At 51.6% G+C, this 14,036-nt stretch overlaps 1 protein-coding gene across 1 annotated transcript in view; it reads left to right on the forward strand.

Moving 5' to 3' along the window:
* The first annotated feature begins 994 nt into the window (after window positions 1–994).
* Window positions 995–14,036, forward strand: part of cux1b (cut-like homeobox 1b) — a 56,268-nt gene continuing 43,226 nt past the window's right edge. The window contains 3 exon segments of the mRNA XM_030380831.1: window positions 995–1,145; window positions 3,928–4,058; window positions 10,185–10,232. Coding sequence (XP_030236691.1) covers window positions 995–1,145; window positions 3,928–4,058; window positions 10,185–10,232 — 330 coding nt within the window.

The following is a 14,036-nucleotide window of genomic DNA, read 5'->3' on the forward strand; positions in this document are numbered from 1 at the left end:
ATCTCCCTGTATCTTCACCTGTGGCTCATTAGAGTAATCAGAATGAATTAGTCAGTGAGCTTCGCTCGCACAGGAGGGGAAGGAGCTTCATTACGATAGACACACACCCCCATTATGACCTCGATTCGGTGTGCATTTGGTTCAGCGGGGGGGGACACGTTGTTCTGTCTTATGTATTCACTACAAGGCGTCGACATGCATGAGTCATATCTTCCTACCTTGGATGAACCTACTTTCCCCGGCGATTCCTGCGTGCGGCCGTCTGACGTTCTGTGTAGAGCCTCCCCGAGGAGCAGGGAAAGTTAACAAGTTAAGTGCAGCGTTTGACCCCAGAAAACCCAGGCCTTGTCTTCACTTCATCATTCAATACTGCTGACCCCTGTGATTATCTGGTCTGTCAACGCTTTGGAAGATCACAAGCGTTTTCCTGCTGCAAAGCTTGGAAACGCTGGGGGAAATCTGAATAGGGAAGCAAAAGTAAAAGCCAGTGGGGAAATGGTTAAGGTTTCATTGAGACGTCTGCGAGTTCATCTCTTTGCCGTGCTGCATATCTTCTGTAATTACTCTAACCGTAGGTTCATCACATCCTCTGTCCTTGCAAGAGTTACAGACACAATCCGCCATTGGTGGACGAGTGCCAAGCGTAACACAAGGTTGTCAGAACCCGTGTCTGTAGATGTGTTGCTATCAGGGCCTAAGGCTTCTCGTTCAGTCTCGGATGTACACCCCGGAGGCAGGGTAGATTCTGATCGTAGGAGAGGTGTATCTTGCCAAGCGCCTCCGCCTTAGCACTGTGTGTACGATGCTGTGGCAGAACCTGTCCAGCTAGGCAGGTTTCCGTCAGTGAGTGCATGTGCGTGCAGCAGCCCTGAATGAGCGCTCGCCTGTGTGGGCCGGTGTGCAGCCGTCTCCTTGGCCACGAGTCACTGTAGGGAGTCTCTGGGGACGCATGGCAATCTGCTCCAGCAGTGTTTACAGCTGACCAGGCCACCAGATGAACCAGGGCAAGGACGGCTGCTGGGGGCCGGGCCAGCCCATCATGGCCGTGGGGACAGGCTGTCACAGACCTTACAGACCCACTGCCCGGTGGTGCGGCGAGGGCCGTGCCTTCCACTGGGAGACACGCCGTTCGGCCGCCATGCTGGGCAAGCTATCAATTGAATCGATTGTCCGGTGAAGGCAGCGCCTGCGTACACGTCTGAGGTATTGATCACCAGGGATTGTCAGAATCCCGCACATTTATAGGAGGAAATGTTCTTAAAAAGTCATGTGAGGACAATAACAACTAGAAGTTAGGAGGGGGGGATAGCAGATGCATTGGTAGACAACCAGCTGTTTTGTAAGTTAACTGAATTGTCTGAGAGCTCTTGCGGTGTGTTGCGTCAACGGTCTGCGTCAGCGCCCTGAACGTGCGAAAACCACAGCCCAAATTAATCCTCGCGTCAAACTTATCCCTGAATAGGCTTTCTCCAAGTAAGCACTTGTTTTGTTATTCGGTACGCCTCAGACAGAACGGTACGCGTCGCCCAAAATAGGGTTTGAAAGTAAAATCAGTAAATCTAGTTGGATTAAAATGTGGGAGGGGCCGGTTCCCTCGTCTGACTTCACCAACGGCCGCGGCAGCTGCTGAGTGGCCGCTGGCACACGGGCGCCACGGCAACGCTCTCTGGGACCGCCCCCTTATGACGGCGCAATGCGGAGGGCCTCTTCTGGACCGTCTCCAGCCTCTGGATCAGTTAGAGATGTTCCCATACCATTTTTTTTTTCTTTCCTTACCCGATACCGAATCCCGAATTTGACTATCGGCCGATACAGAGTATCATACCGACACAGCCTCTACCATCGTTATAGCACTGTCGTTTAACCAGGCAGTTTTGGTCCCTGAGCATTTTTGTTCCTGGAAGAAAGAAAGAGAGAGCCCAAGCCCATAGCACCGTTGTTGTCAGTCGCTTCACTGACTGCCTAAAAAAAAAAAAATATTCTGAAGCACATCATTAAATAGTATCTATTATACATTTGTTAGGTTTAGGTGCGTAGGACGAGGATGAAGCATTCCCATCCTGACTTTCCACCGCCGACCGTAAACGAACACAGCCTAACTCTGCAGTGTTTGATACGGTCTTTCCCTTGGGCCTAAAAAAAAATTTTGTTTGGTTCCGGTTTCCGACCGACCCTGTCAATTTATGTGCGACCCAAATTATTTTATGAGCTTTATAAAAAAAATAAATAATAATAATAATAAAAAAAATTTGATGCAAACTTTAATTACGTTTTGGTACAGCACCTCTTCATTCTGTACAAGGTTGAGCGAATTTTCTCGTTTTTAAATGAAAACAACCTACCTATCATTCGCTGCCGCTGGAAAAAATAAAATAAAAAAATAAAATAAAATCCCTACCTACCCATGACCTCAACTGACAACCAACAGGAACCAAACTTTTTTTTTTTTTTAGGCCTTGTGGTAAAGGAGCCAGTAATGTGATTGTATCGGATCGGTGCATAGACTGGCGTACTCGATGCCCGATGCTGCATTTCATTTAGTATCGGAGGAACTCCCCAGATACTGGTATTGGTATCGGAACAACTCTAACCGCGGGGTGTGCAACATGGTTTTCCGGTTCCTCTAATCCTTAAACGGAACAAGATCGTACTTGGGGGAATTTTTAGTCAAGTCTGTTTGTGAGGAGAGGGGGAATGTTGTCTAATTAGTTCTTGATCACACCGTTTCTACGGAGGGTTGTGTGTGTCCGTGTGTGTGGTCGTGTGTCTGTGTGTGTGTGTGTGGGCGTGTGTGAGTTTGTCTGGGAAGCGTGCTTTCATTTGTGTGTTCTGGGACCTTGTTCGGTATACTGTGCCCACGAGGGCCCCTGCGGTTATGTGTGTATTAAATGATTAGTGCGTTAGTTAGCATAACGGGCCTTCAGCAGCATTTAATCACTCTCAGGGGGTGGGGGGTGGGGGGTGGGCGGCTCTCGGGGGGCTGATGACGGCGGTGGGAGGTGGGGGGGGGGCTACGCTGGAAGAGGGGATGATGGCACGGGAGGGATGGAAGGGATCTGAAGAGACAAACCTGGGAATCATGGGGGGGGAGCACACACACACACACACACACACACACACACACACACACACACACACACACACACACACACACACACACACACACACACACACTGCAGTCCTCCTTACCAGTCCTGGATGTCTCGTTAATGTCAGCACTTGGCACGTTGTCCGGAACGTATCCCATAATCGTCTATTAATAACGATGGTAAAATGGATTGATGTAAAGACGGGCCGGGCCTTGACAACACTGTTGTTGTTGTTGTTGTTGTTCTAATGGATAACGGTCGTATTACATTGTTGTGTTCGGTGTGTGTGTGTGCTGGGAGGGGGGGTGGGCTGTCTGAGAGACTGTTATGAAATGCGTGAGAGAGAGAGCGGGAGAGATCTGGACAGCGTTGTGACGTGACCGGGGCCAGTGGCCTCTGGTTTGGACAGACGTCTCCGGGCGCGCTCAGGTTTCTATGTGTAACCGCGGTGACTCAGACACCGGTCCAGACGTATTGACCAACACTCCCATGGAGCGAAACCCAATTGATTGTTTAATTATCCCGTTATGAAGACTGTGTGTGTGTGTGTGTGTGTGTGTGTGTGTGTGTGTGTGTGTGTGTGTGTGTGTGTGTGTGTGTGTGTGTGTGTGTGTGTGTGTGTGTGTGTGTGTGTGTGTGTGTGTGTGTGTGGTTATGTTGGCCCCTCTGATCATGTTGTGTGTGTTTGTGTTTGCGCCCCTCTGATCGTGTGTGTGTGTGTATGTTGGCTCCTCTGATCATGTTGTGTGTGTTGGCCCCTCTGATCATGTGGTGTGTGTGTGCGCGCCCCCCTCTGATCATGGTGTGTGTGTGTGTGTGTGCGCGCCCCTCTGATCATGTTGTGTGGTTGTGTTGCAGAAAGAGCTGGATACAACGGCCACACAGCTCGCCAACCGACAGGATGAGAGCGAACAGTCCAGAAAAACTCTCATCGACCTCAGCCGGGAGTTCAAGAAGAACACACCGGAGGTGAGGGACCAGCCAACACACACACACACACACACACACACACACACACACACACACACACACACACACACACACACACACACACACACACACACACACACACACACACACACGTAAAGACGGATGCGTCCGTCCAACCTTGGAGCTGTTTTATGGCGACGGTATTCTCGCCTATTGTGCGCCTTGTATATATCTGTCAACCTCGTTAATCTAGCCCTGAATATTTCCTGAAGAAGGCACACAAGGGGAGCCGACACTGGAAATGCAAGCTTAGCTCCCCCAAAATAGTCCCTCCCATTAGTCTCCCTGAAATCCTAAAGAGACCAAGCAGACCTATCTGACCCAGTTCTTTAATGTCGGCAGGAAGCAGAGGCTGTGTGTTTGTGTTAGTGCTACAGGCATGGGGAGGGAGAGGGAGAAAGAGGTAAAGGGGGAGGTTGGGGGGAAGAGAGGGAGAGGTGGGGGTAGAAGGGGAGAGAGATAGAGGGTGGGGAAAAGAAGGATGAAGGAGGCACATACAGAGGAGGAAGATAGAAAGAGATGGAGAAGGGGACAGAGAGAGACAGAGAGGGAGAGAGAGAGCGTGTGTGACATCACTACTAAGTGGGATCAGGAGGGAATTCTGTCCTGTTCCTGTGTTCCAGTCTCTCCTCCTGGGAATATTTTGTTTCATCTCCGTTACCATGGGCAACACGTTTATTTTAAACCGCACAGTGAAAACAAAGTATTGTTGTGTTATTATTGGTAATGTCACCATGGTGAATTATTGATGGTTTAATGAATTATGCATGAATAGACTAGACCAAGGATGGAAAAATAGTCAACTCTCAATGGAGAAAACAGTAGGCCTATTAATATTTCTACCACAGGATTGTGAGTATTGACTTAAGCGCACAGCCCACCCTAGATGGGGAAACACACACCAGAGAAAACAGTTCTTGCATACGAAAAGAGCTTGATTTCCCCTTACCCTAAACATGCATCTCAAATCTCACTAAGTAGAGGCACAGACACACGTACACACACGTACACACACGTACACACACACGTACACACACACACACGTACACACACACACACGTACACACACACACACACACACACACACACACACACACACACACACACACACACACACACACACACACACACACACACACACACACACACACACACACACACACACACACACACACACACACACACACACACACACACATGGTTGTGTGAGCCAGATAGCCCAGATCAAGGAACAGGACACACACATTCATCAATGTAACAAGGCTGTGATTTAGAAGGGCTCCTGTGGCGTCGGTGTGGCCCCTGGCATGGGCCCGGTATGCGGGGGAGGAACCTGAGCCCGGGTGCCAAGGAGAGATGGGCTTCATTACAGGGCTGCTTCCAGAGGCTCCACGCAGCGCAGCGCCATATCTGCACACTCGTATGATTACGGCGGCAGTGGGCTCCTCTGCTGCTGGAAGCAGCGCGTAAATTAAACAGACTGCCTGTGTGTGTGTGTGTGTGTGTGTGTGTGTGTGTGTGTCTGCGTAGGTGTGCCTGTTTGTGTGTGTGTGTGTGTGTGCTGGTTTTTGCGTGTGGATGTGTTTGTGTGTGCCTTAGAGCGTTTGTGTGTGTGCGTCTTGAGTGTGCGTGTGTGTGTGTGTGCATGCCTCTGTTTGTGTGTGTGTGTGCGTTTGCGTGCATGTGCGTGTGCGTGCGAGTGTGAGACTCCTGTTCACAGAGGTGCGTTTGTTTCGCCGGCCTGTGCGTGCTTGTGCGCTGGCGGTCAATGGCGGGGCTGTGGAGTCGGGCTGTCGGCTCTCTGTGGTCCAGCCAGTCAGCGCTGATCAGTCACATCAGATCAGGCTGCGTCAGGCTGAAGCAGTCCGTCTCTGATCCATTATTCAGCAGCACAGAGACCGGCCCCATGTAGACTCTGTCTAGTCTGCTGAGCTGCACTCAGCGTGAACTGCACTCCTGGTCTGCATAATCACACACGCACGCGCGTGCACACACACACACACACACACACACACACACACACACACACACACACACACACACACACACACACACACACACACACACACACACACACACACACACACCCGGGCGGTGTGGGCTTTGGAGGGGCAAGCAAAAGAAATGCAGAGCTAAAATAAAGTTTTCATAATTCAAAAGGTCTAACACGCCAGGAAAAAGAAAAAGCCAAAGTCCTCCCCTCCGAGCCTCTCGCTGCTCTGAGGGGGTAGTCTGAATAATGAATCTGGTTCCTAACTTGTGTTTTAGTCAGAGAGCTCCTCCCTAGCTCTGTTCACCAAGAGAGGAGGAGCGCTTGTTCAGTGGCCCAAAGATCACTGGCCACAGGCAGCCGTAGTAAAACAACTGTGTGTGCGTGTGTGTGTGTGTGTATGTGTGTGTGAAAAAATACACCAAAGATTGCTGGCCAGAGGCAAACCTAGCAAACTGCACAACTGTGTTTGTGTGTGTGTGTGTGTGTGTGTGTGTGTGAGTTTAGCTGCAGGGCAGACAGACAGCGAATGGGAGTTCCACCCTCCCTGGAGGATTCCTTGGGCCGGCCTGTCTGCTGTCTGCCGACAGCTTACACACTGGCCATCCATCTCCTGCTGCCTTTACACCCCCCTCGCTCCCCACACACACACACACACTGCAGGAGACACACACACACACACACACACACTGCAAGACACACACACACACTGCAGGAGACACACACACACACACACACACTGCAAGACACATACAAACACACACTGCAAGACACACACAAACACACACGCACGCAAGCCACACACACTGCAAGAGACACACACAAACACACACACACGCAAGACACACACACGCAAGACACAAACACTGCAAGACACACACACACACACACACACACACACACACACCCACACACTGCAAGAGACACACACACACACACACACACACACACACACACACACACACACACACACACACTGCATGAGACACACACACACACACAATCTGCAAGAGGCACACACACACATACCCTGCAAGAGACACTCAACCATACACGCACACTGCAAGAGAAACACACACTGCAAGACATACACACAGACACACACAGTGCAACACACACACACGCACATACAATGCAACACACTCACCCACACCCACACAGCCACACAAACCCGCGTGCGCACCGAAACACCCCCCCCCCCCCCCCCACACACACACACACACACACACACATTGTCCATGGTGTCTGTGTGCATTGTTATGTTATACGGTCATAAATCTCTGGTGTTGGAGGGGGAGGGGAGGGGGAGGAGAGGAGAGGGGAGGGGGAGGGGAGCAGCCGGGAGCGAGCCGGTGGGGGCTTTAGGGTTTAGACCTGGGGGCCTCCGTGCTGGGGGTGGGGGGCGCCGTGCCCGGGGGGGGGGGGGGGGGGGGGGCTTCCCTGTTTACTTGTATATATTTATCCCCCCCGGTGCCCCCCCAGTGCCCTGGTGTGTGTGTGTGTGTGTGGTGTTCAAGGTTAGGCAGAGTGAGATCGAGAGGCTGGACGCCAAAGGGGGCTTTTAATGTGGAGGGGGGGGGCTTTTAATGTGGAGGCGGGGGGGGGGGAGGGGCTGTGGGAAGAACACAGGGCTGGAGATGTGTGAGAATAAATCAATACATCGGCGTGATCAGAGGCCCGCTTTATTGAAGACACGGAAGAAATTAAAGGGTTAAAGGGAAATTAAATGCGTGCGAAAAATATCATGTTGGATATACATCCACCATCTTGGTTAGTTTCTTACATTTTAAAGGGAAATAATCAAAATAATAATCGGAGGTTATCGTATGATAATACAGTATATATAATAACTATAAATAATAATAATATATATATTCTAATATATTTGTGAGACGATACAATTCACAATTGAGGACTTGAATATTAAGTGTGAGAGTGTTGGGCACGCATGTGTTCGTGTGTTAAGCGTGAGCGTGTGTGTGTGTGTGTGTGTGTTTGGCGCGAGCGTGCGTGTGTGTGTGCGTGCGTGTGCGCACCACAAGGTGAATAAGTGGTTGGGTCCGTCTCCTTTGTTGAAACACGCTCGCACGGTAATCAGCTTCTCATGCTACGTGGAAGGCGCCCAGCGAACGTAATGAGGTGAACATGGCCGGCAGCAAGAGCCCACAATCTCCTGCTCGATGCCATCCCAGATAGATGGCTCGCGTCTGGGAAGACAAACACATTACCGCCTGGAACGCAACCTTTCGTTCCCCTCCGCATCCTATTTACACGGCCCGGCGACGCGCGCCATCGCACCTTCGATTCCCGTTCGGATTCGGATCATATTTTACGCGTCGACATTCATCCACGCTGACGCACATTATTCAGAGGATCAGGTGATTGGATGTAGAGTTTATTTAGGTTGTTTATCTAGGGCATCCCGTAGCGATGCCCCGACGGTGGTGGTGTAACGCTCGCCCTGTTCCACCCCGGCCCAACCCAACGTCCACACCGAAATAAGAACGCTATCTGATGCAAATGAGCGGTGGGGAGTCGTGTGGGGGTGCGGGAGGGGGGGGGGGGTCTCGCCTGCACGCTGATCGTGCATCTGTGTGGGAAAGGCCTGGGAGCGGCGACGGCGGGGGGGGGGGGCGGGGGTCATTATCACTAACAGGCGGGGGGATATTGAATTGGCCCAGACAAACGGCCACCGGCACCCCTGATGAGAGGACAATGGAGAGGGGTCGACGGGGTCGCGACCTGTCCTCAGCCACAGACAAGGGCCCCGTCTAGACCGGCCCGGGATTAGGCCGGTCCCTTGAGGCCGGGGAGGCCGGGGCCCGGGTCGGGTGAGGCTGCCTGCGCTGGCCTCGGTCGGCTGGGATTTAGCCTAGAAGGCATCGGATGAAGGTTTCCAAAGGACGCACACGGACTCACATCTGTCATTGGCCTACTTCACATCTTCATTAGGGTGTGTGTGTGTGTGTGTGTGAGAGTACGTGTGTGTGAGAGAGTACGTGTGTGTGAGAGAGTACGTGTGTGTGTGTGTGTGAGAGAGTACGTGTGTGTGAGAGAGTACGTGTGTGTGTGTGTGAGAGAGTACGTGTGTGTGTGTGTGAGAGAGTACGTGTGTGTGTGTGTGAGAGAGTACGTGTGTGTGAGAGAGTACGTGTGTGTGTGTGTGAGAGAGTACACGTGTGTGTGTGTGAGAGAGTACGTGTGTGTGTGTGAGAGAGTACGTGTGTGTGTGTGTGTGTGTGTGTGTGTGTGAGAGAGAGAGAGTGTGTGTGTGTGTGTGTGTGTGAGAGAGTACGTTTGTGTGTGTGTGTGTGTGTGAGAGAGTACGTTTGTGTGTAAGTACGTGTGTGTGTGTGTGTGTACGTACATAAATGTACATGTGTGTGTGTATGTACGCGCTCACGTGTCTGAGTGCGTGTTAATTTGCGTGGGTGTGTGCGTGCGGCCACGCTGCTCCCCAGTGGGGCTGTACAGAATGTCCTATTCTGCGGTGCTTTTTACAGTATGCTCCAGTTCAGTCGCTGTAGCCGGGGTTCAGTCAGCGCAGTACGGTGATTTGCATGTTCCCCTGATACACGCGCGGGGCCGGCTATCTCCGCTCAAAGAGCTGACTCGCACTGGAAAGTCATGCGATGGGACCTTGGGGGGATGGGGGGGGGGGGGGGGGGAGCCAATGCTTTTCCTGGTAAAAGTGTGTCTTGTGCAGGCCCAGCGCGGCAGCTTGATTTTTCATTCTCTCGCTACCTCTTGTTCACCCCCCCCCCCCTCCTCCGTCCGCTCCTACTCCGGTGCAGCAGGCAGGCCTCTGGGCAGCCCAGGTGGCGCTGCACCTGTTCACGTGCGCTGCACAGTCGCTGCCTGCACCTGAGGGTACAGAGCTGCCTGCTGCTGCCCTCCCCCACACACGCACCGCTCATTATTCATCCCCGGATTTAATTTATGGCAAACAATGTTGCAGCGTGTGAATTCCTCCTCGCGCGGCGGACGCCGGAGCGAGGCTCCCGGTGTGTCGGGCATCGGGGGCGTTCAGGGGCGTGCGAGGCCGGGCGCGGGGAGGAGACCCCGCTGTTGACCCCGCTCACTTCCCTGACCTGTCCTCTCTTTTTGTCTTTCAGGATCTAAGGAAACAGGTTGCCCCCTTGCTCAAGAGCTTCCAGGGAGAGGTGAGTGTGTTATTGAGTGTGTGTGTGTGTTTAGCGTGTGTGCGGTGTTGTATTGTATTGACACACTGATAGACTCTGGTGCTCAAACAAAGCCTTCAAACAATGGAACTCCGAAAGGCTGCTTGACATTCAGCGACCGTTGGCGTCGCTCCACTTCTCTACTCTTTTGGCGGTTTTCAACCGGGCTCCTAAATCATCTTATTCTCTGTGCTTCTTTCTATCTCCTGTCACCACTCTAGTGCCAATCTCACCCTCCCACACCTCTCTCTCTCTCTCTCTCTCTCTCTCTCTCTCTCTCTCTCTCTCTCTCTCTCTCTCTCTCTCTCTCTCTCTCTCTCTCTCTCTCTCTCTCTCTCTCTCTCTCTCTCTCTCTCTCTCTCTCTCTCTCTCTCTCTCTCTCTCTCGTTCTCTCTCTCTCTCGTCCCCTCTCTCTCTCTCTCGTCCCCTCTCTCTCTCTCTCGTCCCCTCTCTCTCTCTCTCGTCCCCTCTCTCTCTCTCTCTCTCTCGTCCCCTCTCTCTCTCGTCCCCTCTCATGCCCTCCTCCTCTCTTCATGTTGTGTCCTGTTCACCATGTCCTATAGCCCGGGGGTGTGTTTAAATTGCATCCTGTGAAGGAGAGCGAAGCCACCTCAGAACCCTGGCGGGAGCCAATCACGTCGCTCCAAATGCCATTTCTTCCAATTTGGCGGAGCTGCATGACTCTGTGGACTCTTTGTTATTCTTATATTTTTTGTAGCATGAGCCCTTCGCACACTGCCGTATTTATTTAGATCCCGGGCAACACTTGGTCCAGGGTTTCTACACGGCATGACCTTGGTCGTGTGTGTGTGTGTGTGTGTGTGTGTGTGTGTGTGTGTGGAGCCCATTATACACTGCGCCCCTCCTGATATCTGGGCTCCATCTTTGGGGCCTATTTTGATCATGACTCCTGCTGTCTGGCAGCTATATACCTCCCCCGTCCACTCCCCCCCATATGGGGGAGTCAAAGGGCAGGGGGGAGCCGGCCGGGGGCGCCGACTGGGGGAGGGGTGGTTGGACGGTCAACACACACTCACACTCACACTCACACTCACACACACACACACACACACACACACACACACACACACACACACACACACACACACACACAGAGAGAGATATGCACACGCAATCAACTAGACAGATAGTGACAGGGCTGCTTTGCCAACAGCCATGGAATATGACAGTTTAACACTGGGTACCGTGTAACAGTGGTTCATACAGTGAATAAGACGGTTTAACACTGGGTTTACTGGGTTACAGTGGTTCATACAGTGAATAAGACGGTTTAACACTGGGTTTACTGGGTTACAGTGGTTCGTACAGTGAATATGACGGTTTAACACTGGGTTTACTGGGTTACAGTGGTTCATACAGTGAATATGACGGTTTAACACTGGGTTTACTGGGTTACAGTGGTTCATACAGTGAATATGACAGTTTAACACTGGGTTTACTGGGTTACAGTGGTTCATACAGTGAATAAGACGGTTTAACACTGGGTTTACTGGGTTACAGTGGTTCATACAGTGAATATGACGGTTTAACACTGGGTTTACTGGGTTATAGTGGTTCATACAGTGAATATGACGGTTTAACACTGGGTTTACTGGGTTACAGTGGCTCATACAGTGAATATGACGGTTTAACACTGGGTTTACTGGGTTACAGTGGTTCAATATGACAGTTTAACACTGGGTTTACTGGGTTACAGTGGTTCGTACAGTGAATATGACAGTTTAACACTGGGTTTACTGGGTTACAGTGGTTCATACAGTGAATAAGACGGTTTAACACTGGGTTTACTGGGTTACAGTGGTTCGTACAGTGAATATGACAGTTTAACACTGGGTTTACTGGGTTACAGTGGTTCATACAGTGAATATGACAGTTTAACACTGGGTTTACTGGGTTACAGTGGTTCGTACTGTGAATATGACAGTTTAACACTGGGTTTACTGGGTTACAGTGGTTCATACAGTGAATAAGACGGTTTAACACTGGGTTTACTGGGTTATAGTGGTTCGTACAGTGAATAAGACGGTTTAACACTGGGTTTACTGGGTTACAGTGGTTCGTAGAGTGAATATGACGGTTTAACACTGGATTTACTGGGTTACAGTGGTTCATACAGTGAATAAGACGGTTTAACACTGGGTTTACTGGGTTATAGTGGTTCGTACAGTGAATAAGACGGTTTAACACTGGGTTTACTGGGTTACAGTGGTTCATACAGTGAATAAGACGGTTTAACACTGGGTTTACTGGGTTACAGTGGTTCATACAGTGAATAAGACGGTTTAACAGTGGGTTGCCGTGGTACCGTGGTTCCTCCAGCCACTGAGTGTTGGTTCCACACAGAGCCAGACCCACGGTTCTCTACGAGCTGCTGCGGTGGTTCCTGGTGTTCGGCTGACGCTCAGCCCTCTACTTAGGGACCAGGAATAGTCGTAATATAACTACAGCGCTGTTGACTCTATCGTCGTTCCCTGTGCCCTGCTCTCTCCCGTTGACACACCTCAACACGCGGTGCACTCCCCCGCCCCAGTGCATCGTGGGTGGTCCCCGAGCGCCGAGACGCCTGGTAGGGAGACGCGCCTGTGATGTTCTGAGAAGGCGACCCTCTCCTGTGTTCCCGGCCGATCAATCAGGCCGCCGTTCAGCGCGGGCACATGCCGGAGCACGAAACTCGCCAGACGAGATGTTATTTAAGCCCCCGTTTTGTTTGCTTACCCCTTGAATGCTTTGATCAAGGACAAGATAGAAGTGTGAGCCAGTCTGCCCAGATGAAGCCCCGGGCTAGCTTATCCAAAATTAGTTTCACGGGCTGGCTCCGCACGCACGTCAAGACGAACACGGTGGCCAAGAACCACAGAGCAGGCAAACAAAGCTAACAAACTCCGAGCTACCGCTGAGGGCTCTTGAGATCTGGAGAGACCCCGCCGGTGACATTGGGAAGGGATCGTCCTCCAGTTATTATAATCTCCAATAACGGGCCACGGCTCCCTGAAGACCTGGGCCCTTTCAGAAGTTACTCTGGTGAACAGGTTATGTTATTGGGAATAGGCGTGCGTGCCTTCTGCGTTTGTGGTGTGTGTGTGTGTGTGTGTGTGTGTTGTGGCGGGTTCACGTGTGTGCCCGTGCGTGTGTGTGTGTGTGTGTGTGTGTGCGTGCGTATCTGTGTGTGTTTCTCGTTTAGTGTTCCTTGTTGGTCCATCGATCAGATAAGCTTTTCCATTATCCCAGGCTTCAGTCTCTGCTTCCCATAGCCTGCCCTTATCAGACTCCAGTGGGGCCACACACATGCATGCACACGCGCACAGGTCAGCCCCGTGCCCTTCACACGCCGCGCCTCGATAGGGGCGCCGGCCACTGCTGACGGATGGTGGCACTAGGTGCTGACGTGTGTGTGTGTGTGTGTGCGCGTGTGCGTGCTCATGTGTGTATGTCTCTGTGCTTTTGTGCAAGTGTGGCTGTGTGTTTGTCTCTGAATGCAAGTGTGCGTTTGTGTGTGTGTTTGTTTTTCTGTTCCTGTTTGTGTGCTGTGCTTGTGTGTGTCTGTTTGTGTGTGTGTGTGTGTGTGTGTGTGTGTGTGTCTGTACTTGTATGTGTGTCTCTGCGTGTGTCTGTGCGCGTGCTTGTGTGCGTCTCTGCGTGTGCGTGCGTGTTGGAACAGCGTAGGTAGGGGTAGCGTTTGCAATGCCAAGCACTGGTGCAGCCCACCGATACTGGCGCGGTATAATTTGTGTGTTGCTGCGTGTCACTAAGCCGTGTGTATATGTA

This window comes from Gadus morhua, chromosome 16, assembly GCF_902167405.1.
Source record: "Gadus morhua chromosome 16, gadMor3.0, whole genome shotgun sequence".
NCBI lineage: Eukaryota > Metazoa > Chordata > Actinopteri > Gadiformes > Gadidae > Gadus > Gadus morhua.